Here is a 15,004-nt window from a genome sequence, read left to right as displayed (position 1 = left end):
AATAATAATAATAATAATAATAATAATAATTGCTTTGGAGGACTTGCCATTTTGAGAATGAGCATCTGGGTAGATATGGATGAAAGGATATCCTTTTATTCTATTTGAAGTGTCTGAACACTAATAATTTACTTGCACTTTTAATTATTTGTTAGTAGTGCTCTCACCTTTAACTAAAAGCTGTTCTGGAAGTATGGAGCTGGTTAAAATAGCATAAAATAATCCTAATTCAAGACCACAAAAGATTTCTACTCTAGCATGAGTTTTATCACTTGTGTGGGTTGGGCTTTTTTTTTCTTTCATTTTTTTAATGAAATTATTGCTTTAAGAATGAAACCTTTATTGATAGTTCTTTCATAGGGAAAAAAAACCTGGAAGCGGAATATTGGGCATTGCATGTTTCAGCCTTATCTCTAGGCTGGGAGATGGTAGCTGGGACACGCGTGTGTCTGGGCTTAGTAAGGCACGAGGTCCACTTTTTCTGCTTTTCCCAATGCCCCAGAAATACCGAAGAGCTGGCACAGCCGTGAAGGAGAATGCAGTTTGCTGCATAAGGAGACACAAAAGAATTGGGGAATCATTTTGTTGTTGATTCGGTTTTGGTCTTAGTGATATTTAACGCAGAATTTTGGGGCCTAGGGGGCTATGTTTTCTTTGAGAACTGCGTATTTCCTCCTTATTATCATTTACTCTCCAACAGTGAGATTTCTTGGGGGGCTTTTTGATCTTTTCACTGAACTGTTTTACTAAGCCAGAGTTTAATCCTATGTTGTACTACGTGACTTATTTGTTGTCTAAATAAGTTAGGTGGGAGCAAAATCAGAGTTCCCCCCCTTTTATATGCTTGGCTTGTGCTAGTGTTTTGTAATTAATCAAGTTAACGTTTTGATACTTGTTCAAATGCGTGTGAATTCTGTAGAACTTACACTTGTCTGGCTGGATATAACAATATTCTAGGTGCTGGAAGAAGCAAACACTGATTTTTATAGAAACTGATACCATCTACTATTTAACTAGAGATGACTTGACTAGGACTATTTTGCATCTACGTGTCTCCCTTTTTATTGTGTTCTCAGGCTTTCAAGCTTTTTAAGCTTTTCCTGTGAGACTGAACATTTTTTCTCTCCCATTTCTCTCTTCTTCCTTTCAAGAATCTTACAAATTAAGACAAAAGATAATTACTCAGAGGGTAGAATTGGCAGAGTTCCCACGACACTTAAAATTAATGAGCTGTTGCATATAAAATATACCTTGTCTCATGTTCGCTGGGTTTTCTTTTTTTTGGTGGACCATAAAAGTGCACGACTTGGCTTTTTGGCTGAGTTTTCTCGTTTAGTAATTTTTGGTTTATAAAGCAGCAACCGCACACAGAAAACTAATCTCTCCGACTTAACGTTTCTATATGAGCGGCTCAGTATGTACAATTTGTTACCTCCAAAAGAAAAATATCACTCGTGGTGATGAAATACACATTAACGAAGCCGCCCGTCGCTCGTTTGTGCTGTGCCTTATTAAAAATAAATCGCTGTGCTCTGCACGTCTGTAGCGCCTTCCGTCCAGTGGGAGAACTCCTTCCGAAGGAGGATGAATGCTTTTGCCATGAACTCCCCGAGAGGGGTTAGCAATTATTATCGGTTCCATCACTGGAAATGAGACACGGGGGTTACGCGGCTTGCGCTGAAGTCGCCGAGCGATCCTCGGCTCGCTGGGGCAGCACCAGGAACTCCCGAGCTCAGGAGCAACAGAGCCACAGGGGGAGTTTGTGGCGACTTCGCTGCCGACAACTCTTCTCTCATTTGTACTCGATTCACCCAAGAGGGAAGGAAGGGAGGAGGAAGAACGATTGCGATTTTGGTTTGTTTTGTTTTTTTTTCCATAATCTGCTTCAATGCTTACGACCAACTGAGTGTGATAAGTGACCTTAGTAACAAATACGTCAGTAGCTTGCTGGAGTTATGGCTTTTTGGAGGTAGGTGTCTATTCAAAAGCAGCCAAGATGTCCTTCTTCTGTTCAGGAGGACAATACTACTGCTGCTGTAATACTACAGGACATCTGTAGAAACAATGAAGCTCCACATTTAGGTTAGGACGTACCTGTTATGGGTATATCGTGTTTAGCAGCTAAACAAGCCTTTAATTTCACAAGAAAGCAGTGACTTAATTCATTTAGTTACTATTCCCAAACAGATTGTGTGTGTTATGTGTAATAAATACAATTTCTAGATACTTGTGCTATTAAGTATTTATGAATTTTCTTATTTACATCCTTTCCTAAAACGTTGCTGATAAAGGCAGGAGCAGAAGCCAAGAGCAGGTGAGTAGAGAAGGCAGGAGAGCGCTTGCCGTTGCAGGTGTTGGATCACAAACCTCCCAGACCTCCAGTGACAGGTGCTTCACTGAAAAGGGGGTGGCCCTGACATAAATTCAGCATGTTTCCAGTTAACAGACAGACAGAGAAATGTGACTAATTTTTTTTTTTTTTTTAAAAAAAACATGGTCCAAAAACTGTTTTAGTATTCTCCTTTCCTTGCAGAAGTACCTTTTTCTATTTGCAGCTTGTCTGCTGTCGGCAAGATGCTGTCAGTTTGGTTTCGCAGTTTGGACATTGCTGAAAACAAAGCATACATACATTCTCATGGAACCTTTCCTTTCTTTTACATTAGTGTAAAAATAAATGCTTTTTCTGTTTAGACTGTGTTTAGAATTCCCTCGCTGCAACAGCAAAAAGTTAATTAGAACTGTCATAAATAAAAATCAGACTGGTAAGTCTAAATTTAGGTCAATCAAAACAGTAATACACCTTGTATGTTTTAATTTGGATATCGAAGCTAATGTGTCTTAACAAGCAAAGGAAATGCTTCAGTAAATCTGTTCATATAAAGAAATATGCAAAATAGCACTTCTATTTCTATATTGATTTTGCTTTGGGTATAAGAAGACACCGACATCAGAGAAGATTGGCTGTTCTGAATGAAGAGTTTGGCCTCGTATGCTTTTTTTTCTTTCTTTTAATAGCCTGATGTTCTCTCTTCTCAGTTTTCAATGGGTCCAGCAAATCATCGAAGGAGAAAGAACCTGCTCAGAAACACAAAAGCAAAGAGGCCACACCGGGGAAGGAGAGGAACAGCGAACAGAAGGCTGAGAGCCGAAAAGACCAGGCTGCTGCTAATCACCATTCTACTACAAACACTGGCTCCTCTACGAAAGGGCTCACCGCTACCAACCACCACACTCTTCATAGATCGGCTCAGGACTTAAGGAAACAGGTAACGAACCATACTCGGCTCTGGACTCATGGGAAATGCAGACTTTTAGGGTGCTGGCTCCGTTTTCCACTGCCTGGTGTGGAGTGAACGTGGCAGTCCTTTAATGCCCACTCTGGAGACAGCAGAGAGTTCACTTCCAGTGAAAGAGAGGAAAAAGGGAAGCGATAGACACCTGGGAGGCTGGTATGATAAAGCATGCTTTACAACCAGCCCCATCTTTATATTGTGTGGTGCACACGTATGAACAAGGCTCAGTGCCCTTGCAGACAAGCCGATGTGCTTGGGTATCGTCTTGCACGTGGGCAACACACGAGTCTGGGGAAAAATGTTTTGCTTGATGCATAAAGAACGTGCTTCAGGGTATTTTCTTCTTCACAGGAGACCTACCAGGTGGGGAGAAAGTCTGAGTTTGGTGTTAACTGGTTGAAAAATAGTAAAAAGTGTAGATTTTTTCCAGCTTAACTTGTTTTGGGTGTGGAAGTTTAGCAGAGCAATCTTGTGGTGCTTGTGACTGGCATTCGGGCAGAGTGCGTCTCCATTTATTTTTGATGATTGGGTCAAAGGCCTCCAAATACATCAACTGCAAAATAGGTTTTTGTAAAAGATATTCAGGCTGGGGCTGGGGCAGTGCAGTATAGACAACTTCCTACACTTGGACTTCTTTTTTTTCTTTCCCCCCTCCAGTGGTTAATTCTCAACTAGCCACTTAGAGAAAGTCTTTATTTGCTGGCATCTCGAGGTTTTTCTTCTAAGGAGGCTGCCCTGCACTTGAGTGGAGCTGGAATTGACATCTTGTATGGCTGTCAAGGCCTTAAACGGCATCTTTCAGTCAGGAGCTTGGAAATTAAAACTGACAAATACTCAAACAATGGTGTTCTTGCTGGGAAAATTTTTCATGCCCTGTGCTTTGGTGGTGTTTAGCTTCTCCTGAAATACCACCACTAGATTTGCATTTTGTTCTGCATCGAATTTGATTCTGGAGCCTATCGGCAGCGTATTTCTCTGTACTTCCTAAGATTATACCCCTGTGGCAGTTTTTACTTATCTAGTCATCACCTTGAATTGCCCACTTTCTTTTGCATCCTTTCATTTTTGTGACTACCAGCATCTTATGGTCCTTTCTGTGATGTGCTCTGCTATGAGCTCTTTGCATTGAACAGATTTCCCAAACCGTGCGTGGATGCGCTTCATACTTTATTATTTTAACTCACTGGAATGCTCGTGTGAAATGTTTTACAGTTGTACCACCCGAGTGTGAACGGTGAAATTCTTGTCAACTGTCATCGCTTGTGAAGGTAGTTCTGAGAAGGGAAAAGATGAGCGTAGAGGATTTCTGTCCTCAGTCCAAGTGTTTTTGCTTCGTTAGGGTATTAGATGGTTTCCATTGTGCCATGCAAAATGGAAAGAAATTCTAAAGCAATGCAGTACAGCCACTGCAGACACCTCACCGAGTGTGTGGTCCTCAAGTTTCAGAAATAAAAGGACACTGTAAGTTGAGATGATGATCTTTTTTCATGTTTTCCCCCTGAAAGGTTAGGCATTTTAATTTTCTTCTGCAACCCACAGTAACATAAGTACTTTCTTACCGATTTTAATGAAAATGTGGCTGTAACTAATTAAAGGTGGATTATGCGTTTTGCCTGACAGAGACTTCGCTTTGTGCAAAACCTTAGACTTAACCGGTTACGTGACGTTGCTGAATTTCTTGCCCTTGTCCTGAGCCTTTGTTGACTTTTTCAGGTTTTTTTCAGTCTCCTTTTCCAAAAAGAGAGTTGTTTTCCCAGGGTGCCAGCCACGTGTGCCTCCTCCTTCCACTGTGGTTTTGCTCCTTGTTCTCATGCGTTTACATGCTTTATTTATGTCGGTGCTTTGGTTTTGTTTGCTCTTACAAGGTGAAGGCAGAACACTAGAAATTACCTGAGACTCTTTTTTCCTCTCTTTTTTTCTTTCCTTTTCTGGTGTGCCCTTACACTTGTCACATGTTCCGTCTCTCTGTTCTCTCTGTTCTTCCTCCCTCGCTATATTCCCAAATCCCCAACTTCAAAGGGCTTGTGGGCAGAGGAAATGTAGTTCAATGGGGCCCTCTCTTGGCTTAATATGGTAATTTACCTCTGCCAAACTCCCGTCAACACAGAAGCGTTTTTTTTATGAATGAATGCAAGATCGGTTGCATACCTTGGATTTTTTGGGGACCCAGACTGTCGTTGGAATTGCTAACGTTGCTGTTATTGCTGTGGTTGGCAGCTAACAAGTTCTTGATTGGCCTTATTTCGTTTGTGTGTGCATGTGTCTGGAGACTGGATCCTAGGTGTTGTGGAGAGGTGTGGTTATAGACCAGTTCAAATCCAGCAAGACTGCAAGACTATGTGCTGCTCCATTTTGCTTTTTCAAAGGAAATTTAAAGTCTGCCGTACCATCTTTTACTGCAAGTCAAGTGTCCAGTGAACTGGTCTGAAGACAAATAATATGTCAGCCAAACTGAGAAGACAGCTGAAAAACAAAGATAAGATTATTCGTATCCCTAGTTTGACCTTTAGCTCAAGACTTTGAGTCGTGTATATCATGTCAATCATGATTAGCTAATGTCAATCAATGTTACTAATAGGTGACCCGCTTAGTGGATGAGGGAAAGGCTGCGGGTGTTGTCTACCTGGACTTTAGTAACGCCTTTGACACCATTTCCCACAGCATTCTCCTGCAGAAACTCGAGTGTACTCTTCTCCGGGTGAAAAACTGGCTGGATGGCTGAGCCCTGAGAGTGGTGGTGGATGAAGTTAAATCTAGCTGGTGTCCGGTCACAAGTGATGTTCCCCGGGGCTCACTGCTGGGGGGCACTGCTCTTTAACGTTGGTCTCAGTGATTTTGTATGCTTTGTGCTACCCTCTTGTTGGCATCTCACTCTGCTCCCCAAATATTAGTCCTCCCTTATATGTATTTGATCCGTCCTTCCTGAAGCCAGCACTTCCTCTTATTGTAGAAATGTTCCGAAATAAGGTCTTTGAGATTGCCTTTCATTTTGACCTTGTCTCCAGAGTGCTTACAGCCCCTTCCAGGTGTGTCACTGGCAAATTTTGTGGTAATCCAAGTTATTGATGGAAATACTTGGTAGAACTTAGGCCCAGACAAGGCCTTGCAGATGAGACACCCTCGTAGGACGGCATGAACTACGACAGTGATAGCTTCACTTGAGCATGGCTCCATTTAATGCCATGGGAAGCCACTTTAGAGCAGTCATCTCTGGGACATGTCTCAGGAGCTGGTGTGATGGAACGTCCTGTGGGACGGTGACCGGAGCCCTTCTGAAGCGGACATGCTTCTTCACCTGCTCAGCCAGGTGTCCGTCAGGAGTTGATTAAATTAGCTCAGTGTTCTATTTTGGCAAAGCTATGAGTGGAGGTTTTTTTGGTTTGTTTTCAATTAATTTGTTTGGGTTTCACAGTATCCTATTACCATTTATGTGTTTACAAAGTAACCATTTGGTGATTTGTTCCAGAATGATTTTACGGGTTGAAGTTAGCTAGACTCTTCCTGCCCTCGGCTTGTTTCCAGGAGCCATGCCCTAAATCATCTCGGTACATTTTAGCTTACTGGGGTTACTTTCCTAGGTCTTTCCTTCAGATTGATTATGTGTCCGGTGAGTATCCAGTCAGTGGTACTTTTCATGGAGGCTGATACAAAAGAAGCACATCCTTCCATGTGTGGTGGTTGATCTCTGCTATTCTTCATTCTGTTTTTTAAAGTATTTATATTTTTTTTCCTATTTCATTTTATGTCTCTCCCTAAGTGAAGTTTCTTTAGCTCTTTGACCTTTTTGATTTTACCCATGCATACTTTCGCTAATCCTGTATAGCTACCCTTAGTCACATAATTGTGTTTCTACATTTTACTGTGAGTCTTCTCTAGTTTTTCCAGTCATTAGAGAACTTTGTGAACGAGCATATAATGGCCTGTGCTTTGTGCCCTTCCTCTGCGTTGGAATTGCGTTGGTTTGGGTTTGTTCTGGGTTTGATTGGGTTTTTTGAGTTTGTTTTTTTTTTGAGAATCTGTTGTCCTTTCTCTACTGTTGTCACATCTTAGGATTGAAAACTCATTTTATGATCACCCAGATTACTTTTCCCCCTCCAGTTCTCAATCAGTTCTCTATTAGTTGAGATGGAATCTGTAATCGATGTTCCTGGCTATTTATAGAGCCAGAGATACTCAACGCTTGTTCAGGCTGCTGCAGGCAAGAGGCAGCATCGCAGCAACTCTCTCCTCGTGTCTGCTCTGCAGCACGAAAAAGGGCAGAAAAAGTCAAACACATGCCTCCATTTCCAACGCAGAGCACTGGCTAAATTTCGAGGGAAATGAGTAAATGCATTTCTGTTAGCAGGCATTTGCTTTCTGGGTGATAACTTGCTTCTCTGGAAAGCTCAAGGTAAAAACCTCATGGTTAACTGGATTTCCCTGAAACGTTTCTACCTTGGAAGCGCAGAAGGACAAGAACGTGGATGGATTCTAAAAGGGTGTTACTCCTGCTTCAGGTTCTGGAGCCACAGAGGAGAAGACTCACGCAGTGGATCCCTGGGTTCCAGTTCCTCTTCCCCAAGTCACTTAATGCAAGACAATAGCGTGATCTCTTCAGTCGCTATTTGATCCCCATTTTATAACATTTTATCCCTGCTTTATAAGGGACTACAATTCCTGCATTTGTTTGAGAGAAGCTGCTGTTCCTACTAATTTGGCGAGGATTTTGAAATCCCACAGGGAAGTGTTACAATTTTTCAGGAGCGTTTTACTCACCGCAGCACTGATGAGGGGTGGTTGTGCTATATCCCTTCACTTGGAGCACTTTTATAAATTTTCCGGATTTTTGGATGTGTTTTTCTGCACTCACAGTAGTGTAAGGAGGTGAGAGGATGATGTTTAAACTTGTTTAAATGCTGAAATTCCTTTGAGGTTTAAACTTGATCTTAATTTTCTTAGTAGTGGGCCTTAGCTTTGGCAGTGCTGAATTGCAATTCCCTTCCAAGCTGAGTGTTGCTTCTGGTGCTTAACATGTCTTTCAGTTAAAATACAAATTCTAGTTTTCATGACTGAGTTTAAATGTCTAACAGAAAGCAGTGGGGTCCAGCACTTCTAAGTCATAAAGACACATTACCGAGGGACAAATGTGGTGTAGTAAAATGTGTGTCAGCAAAACTGCCCCCATACCAAACTCTTTTAAAAAAATAAAAAAGCGTGTATAAATTTTTATTTCAAGTTAATGATTTCAGCAACGAGATGCCTCCCAAGATACAGTATGTATGGAAGACTGGATCGTTCATGGCCATCCTGATCCGTTGGGTGCACAATGTGTTCAGTATCTCTTTTTATATGTATGTATTTATAGACAGGAGGTTGGTTTCAATCTCATCGTGTGCGGGTTTTTGCAAAACATGCCCATTCCAGTTAGATAGTATTTGTGGGGTTTTTGTTTGCTAAGAAGAAGTAGACTGTGTTTGCACTTCAGGGAAGTTGAGTGGGAGAGAGGCAATGTCTGAGGGACAGAAAAGGAGATAATGAAGGTATTAATTTGTAAATTCTGTGTTACCTGTGTTTTGTGCTGCCCTAACAGGCTTTCTGACAAGGCATGGGGTAGTGCAAGCAAGGACTTCATACCCTCCGAAAGCAAAATGGCTTTCTGGGGAGTTTTTGGTTCGTTTAAAAAAAAATAAAAATTCTATTTTAGTTGTTATATATGCCCAGTCCTTCCTCTTGCCTGGGTGAAACACGTTACGTGAAGGTTGTAGTAAGGGGCTGGTAGTCAGAACTGCAGGATGTGGTTGTCCAGCAACTGGGAGGTTGAGGCCGAGTGGTAACACCATTAATTTACTTTTCTGTTTTCTGTTTCCTTCCTTCTGCTCCCCCTGCAACACTCCCGGCATCGCAGGTTTCTAAAGTCAACGGGATCACTCGAATGTCATCTCCGAGTGCGAATGCAGCCAGTGCCAAAAAGATGAGAGAAGTCAGACCTTCACCGTCCAAAACTGTGAAGTACACTGCAACAGTGACAAAGGGAACTGTCACATACACCAAAGCCAAGAAAGAACTGGTCAAGGAAACCAAACTAAATCACCACAAACCCAGTTCACCTGTCAACCACACAATCTCAGGGAAAACAGAAAGTAGCAATGCAAAAACCCGCAAACAGGTGCTATCCCTTGGGGCATCCAAGTCTAACAATACCGCTGTTAATGGTGTAAAAGTCAATGGCAAGTTGAACCAAAAGACATGCACTAAGGAGGTGGGGAGACAGTTGAGGGAGGGACTGCGCAATTCGAAGAGGAGGCTGGAAGAGACGAGTCACGTGGACAAAATACAGTCGCCCACCAAGAGGATGAAAGGGGCTGTCAACTTGGCAGAAGCTGCCAGCAAGAAGGCAGCCATTGAAAAGCCTTTGCTGAATGGACACCTTAAAAAGGAAGTGCCAGAGAAGAGTTTGGAAAGGAATAGGCCGAAAAGAGCCACTGCTGGAAAGAGTACGCCAGGGAAACAAGCACATGGCAAAACTGAAAATGCCTCCTGTGAAAATCGTTCTACCTCTCAAGCGGAGTCCTTGCACAAGCCACAAGACTCAATGGGAAAGCACGAAAAGGGCAGTAGTAAGTCTGGGTGGGGGATGCTGGGGGAGATTCCCATCCTTAGGCCCTCCACCAAGGAATTCCATGACCCACTGATATACATTGAGTCAGTCCGAGCTCAGGTAGAGAAGTATGGGATGTGCAGGGTGATTCCTCCTCCAGACTGGAGACCTGAGTGCAAGCTAAACGATGAAATGCGGTTTGTGACCCAGATTCAGCACATACACAAGCTAGGCAGGCGCTGGGGACCCAACGTGCAGCGGCTGGCCTGTATCAAGAAGCACCTCAAATCTCAGGGCATTACCATGGACGAACTCCCACTCATAGGTAAGGGCTGTGGTTTCCTTGGCCTTTTGCCCTGCTTCTCGGTGTCCGTGTACGACTTTGTGCTCCCTTTGCCTTTCTGCTTAACCGACCCCCCATTCAATTAACGCTGCCGAGCTCGGGATCCCTCTCTTTACCCCGCTCGTCAGTCAGGCGCGACGCAGGTAGGCTGGCGCAGAGCTTTCATACTGCCACTGTCCTCCTGCCAGCTCTTCATTTCACCCAAAGCGGGGACAAAAACCCCAAGAAACTATGTGGGATCCCAGCCTTCGGGTTTCAGGACGTTCTCCTTTCCCTGCTGTTAATTTTTGTGGATAGTACAACTAAGGGTATCGATAGCCTTGGCTTAAATATTGCCTTAGAATGTTTTCTGGAGCTCTTCAAAGCTATTTTCCAAGCAGGTTGTAGTGCTGCCAAGCTTTAATACAAATATTCCCCCCCACCCTTCCTTTAAAAGCATTTAACCAAAGGGGAAAGAAAATATCTCAAAACTGACTTCTGTTTGGGTACTCAGACACTTAAAATCACAAATTTGCAGTGACCTGCTGACATTTAACAACCATTAAGTGTCAAGAATAGGCAGTAAAATGTGGTTGATTGCAAAATGGAGGTTTCATTATTTCTCCCAGCAGGTGTCTGCCAGGGCTAATGCCTGAGTGAGAATCACTTATTTAACAGAATTCTTGGTTTATGGTCTGCTGTCAAATATGACACGTGACTAAAATGTGACAATAGTTTGTAAAAACATGACAACAGCAGCATACTAATGAGCTGTCGAATGAGCTACCTCCATCTCTGCTGCCTCTGCAGCCGTGCGTAGTAACAAAGTTGTGGGTTTGATTTTTCCCTAGCCTTTCCCTTTGGTTTTGAAGCGTTTTGAGTCGGAGCTCCCAGGACCCGCGTGTCGGAACTCGGGGCTAGAGTTTTGCCTTTGAGGCATTATCTGATCAGAGGCAGCTATCAGCGTGAGCTGGATTAAAGGACACGCTTTTCTTCTTTAAACTGTTCACAACAGTATTTCCCCTCCCCACACAGAGGCATTTTCAAACTTTGTTTTATATCACATATGGCGAGTGAGGGAAAAAGTGTGAAAGTACACAAAGAGCTGCAGAGTGTGTGGTGAACTGGTTGCAGGGCACGGCAGAGGAACGACGGAGTTTAAGGAAGAGGAACGAGGGGTTAGCGCTCTGTTGCAGTAGCCATGGAAAAAACGTTGAAAGAAATCTGAAAATTAAAATCACTCAAGCAGCAATAAGTGAACATTTTGTATGCCTAATGTATGCAGTGGTTGTATGCTAATCGGGAAGAATAATGAATTAAATTTACATTGGCAAGAGAGAGAAGAAAATGTGCAAGACAACTCGATTAACGCTTCTGGAACAATGTTAACTTTTTAATGAAATACCTTAACTCGGCATTAAGATGGCATTACTGTTAATTATTTGTATTATTTAAGCACCTAAGAGCCTAATTAGTACGGAAGGGTTCTATTCTGCTGGGTGCCGTATAACCAGAGCAAACAGAAGTCTCTTAAAAAATTTGCATCCTGTGTATCTGCTCTGTGGTTCACTTCTACCTATCCCGTGGTTAAAATTGAAAACAAAATGGAGAAGAGAAGCTGGAGTCTATCAGTGTGCGAAGATGAGAAATCTGGTGATTTCAGGGAAAATAATCTGTTGCTGATAAATGCACATTTATTTCAGTAGACATAAGTATGTGAGTGACCCCTCCTTTCAGGGCCAAATCATGTTTCTATTGAAGCAAGTGGGAGTTTAGCCAACGACTTGTGTCGTGCCAGCGTTTGGGATTAAATGCATACCTGAAGATGTTAGGTATTTTTTTTTTAAATGAGCTTGCTTTCTAGGCAATTTAAAAGCATTTGTAGCTTAGTGAAATTAAGACAGTTAATCAAAAGTCAGATGCTATTTCTGCATAATATGCCAGGTGCGCTATTTAAGCCGTTTTGCTACAGGTGTTTGTAAAGGGGATTACCCACTCCCCCCTCCCTGTTTTTTAATTCATTTTTTTTATTTCAGCCTTGCAGGGAGAGTTTAAGCAATATGCTTAGGTCAATTCTAGAAAACATCAGCCTTGGGATAGAAATGCTTCCAAAAGTTATGCCTGTGTGAAATGGAATTAAAATTGGGTCCATTTTGTAAATCTTAGCCGTTGCTGGCCCTGCAGAGGATCCGCCAGAAAAGCGAGGCTCTGGTGGAACGATGCGCTACTCGAGCTCTAATATCCCAGAGTGATTAGAAGAGATCATTCCATGATGTGGGAGAAAATTACATTTCTTAAATAGCTCATAAACAGTCTGGAAACGAGGACCTTGAGCTGAGCCTGCGCTTGTTTGTCCCACTGGAGAACGTGACTAACGTTCAACCTGGACCATGCTTCTCTCGAAGTTAGCAGCGTGTTACTCGACTTTATGTAGGTCGCTGAATCTGTTGGGATGGAAAGCAGTCTTGAATTATGCCTTCAGCTTATTTCTGAGCTGTGCATATAAAACACTAGACCAAAAAAAGTAACAGCCTGGAATAGAGGCCAGCTTGAAAGTTATTTTATTTATGGGGAAGCTTAAAGAGGAAAGAAAGAAAACCTTTCAGACTTGGGCTTTCTTTTAAAACCCACAAGTGATTACCTTTTCTCACCTTCCAGACTTAACCATTTTGACACTTTCCACAAAAATATGACTAATTTGGATAAACCTACTGCCTCGAGGCCTTCCCTCCGCCCGTGTCTTACGCTCCTCAAAGCCTTAACCGTGATTTGGACCGGAGCCAAAATCCTCTCCCCTCTTTTCCCACCTTCGCCCAGTACCAGTGAGGCTGTGCCTCGGTCACAGCCGTAGTCACCCCAAAACGCTGCCCGCGGGCGTACGCTGCTGAAGCCTTGCCTCCTCACAGGATGGGCATGAGCTGGGGAAGAGGGAAAAGCAGAGAGGAGGAAAACTGGGATCAGCTATGAAGCGCTTGAGGTGCAGCCAAGGGTGGTTTAAGAAAAGCAACGCTGCTTGTACTAGTGAGCAAGATGATCTGACTGGCCCTGGAGATGCCATAGCTGAGCATCTGATGGTAAATATTTACCGTAACGCTGCTTCTTGCGCTTCTCTGTTGTATAATAGCATTTCTTAGAGCTCTGAAACAGCTACAGCATAAGGATTTTTTACTTTTCTCAGAGAAAAAAAAAGGAAGGTGAGACAGTGTGGCGGCAGCAATGTTGATGCGAGTTTTATATTAATTCTCTTTTTTCCCTCCAACAGTGCCCTGTTGAACTGTAGGTGGTCTTTCGCCCGTCTCTCCACTACTGATGATTATTTCTGTGCTTTCAGAGTATTTATGATGTTTCTTTTATTGTTCCTCATCTGTTTGGCTGCTTCCTATGCTGCAGTGTGTATAAACCTCCATTTTTAATTTGTGACTGGAATGTGAAGTGTGCCAGTCGTCTTAAAGCGTACAAAAACATAATGGAATATAAAATATGGATAGCCTCAAACTGGAAGAATAATGTGTCAGGGGTTTCTTTTACGCAGCTGCAGGCACCAACCCCAAACGGCCCCCTGCCTCCTTTAGTGGGTTTTTTTTTTTTTGGTTGGTTGAAAGATTTTTCTCCCTGAAGTGAAATAATGATGTTAGTGTTCCTTTTAAATACTGACTATATTCCAAGTGTTATGCAGACATTAGATGAAAGATATCTGACCTCAGGAAAGGATAAGTAGTTGGTTTTGATTGCCGCTGCCCATCTAGACACTTGTTTTGCTTCTCCCTGGCATGAACCAGATAGGCAAGGGGAGGGTGGGAGCTTTCAAAGAGCTGGGCAACTCGTGTCACTGGGTAATGACCAGAGCAAAGACACATGTCGGGAGATAGCTAGGGCTGCCCTGAGAAGGGAAGGGAATGAAACTCAAGGAGGAGGGCAAATTTAGCCACAGGGAAGGCTGTCGTGAGTAGCAGAATATGATCTGCTGAATGAATGAAGCCAGCAAAACAGTGGCACGTGCCTGTGCGAGAGAGCAGGAGGCATACGAGGTGGGGCCCGCCCTGCTCTGGTGCCCGACGGGTGGCACGTCCTGTACGTGCCCAGCCTGGCAGCACGCTTGACGCGGAGCTGCCCGCAGCTTTTCCTAACCTGCTCCTGTGTTTCCCTTTCCCCTCCTCTGCTGCCCGGCACGCGCGGAACCCCAGGAGGCTGTGAGCTCGACCTGGCCTGCTTCGTCCAGCTGATCAACGAGATGGGGGGGATGCAGCAAGTGACTGACCTCAAGAAATGGAACAAGCTGGCAGACCTGCTGCGCATCCCCAAAACTGCACAGGACAGGCTGGCCAAGTTGCAAGAAGCCTACTGCCAGTACTTGCTCTCCTACGACTCCCTCTCCCCCGAGGAGCACAAGAAACTGGAGAAGGAGGTCTTGCTGGAAAAGGAAATCTTGGAGAAGAGGAAAGGACCTTTGGAGGGACATTCGGAGAATGCCTACAAGTTCCATTCCTTGCCCCGGTTTGAGCCCAAAAACGGACTCATCAACGGCGTGGTTCACAAAAACGGCTTCCGCAACAAGTTAAAAGAGGTCGACGTCCCACTGAAGACGGGCAGGCGGCGGCTCTTCGCTCAGGAAAAGGAGACCACGAAGGAGGACGAGGAGGAGGAGGAGGGAGTTCTTAGCGACTTACACAAGTGTATATACAAGGTAACGAGGCGGGCTCTGCCAACTTTTGTTTCGCGGAACTGATGATGCTGTTGTCTGGGGGGGCATCGTCTGGCTGCAAACCCAGCCGGCCACCCCCAAGGCAACGGCTGGGGCCGGGTGGGGGGCTT

The 15,004-nt window shown here is 43.7% G+C and overlaps 1 protein-coding gene across 1 annotated transcript in view; it reads left to right on the top strand.

Annotated features, from left to right (window-relative positions):
* Positions 1-3,036: 3,036 nt before the first annotated feature.
* Positions 3,037-15,004, top strand: part of JARID2 (jumonji, AT rich interactive domain 2) — a gene marked incomplete at both ends in the record, with an annotated part of 30,962 nt that continues 18,994 nt past the window's right edge. The window contains 3 exons of the mRNA XM_009869906.1: positions 3,037-3,266; positions 9,178-10,195; positions 14,377-14,876. Coding sequence (XP_009868208.1) covers positions 3,037-3,266; positions 9,178-10,195; positions 14,377-14,876 — 1,748 coding nt within the window. The remainder of the gene's footprint in view (positions 3,267-9,177; positions 10,196-14,376; positions 14,877-15,004) is intronic.

This window comes from Apaloderma vittatum, unplaced genomic scaffold (assembly GCF_000703405.1).
Source record: "Apaloderma vittatum isolate BGI_N311 unplaced genomic scaffold, ASM70340v1 scaffold3685, whole genome shotgun sequence".
NCBI lineage: Eukaryota > Metazoa > Chordata > Aves > Trogoniformes > Trogonidae > Apaloderma > Apaloderma vittatum.
The sequence above is the reverse complement of the archived record's forward strand: the minus strand, read 5'-3'. Positions and strand labels throughout refer to the sequence as shown.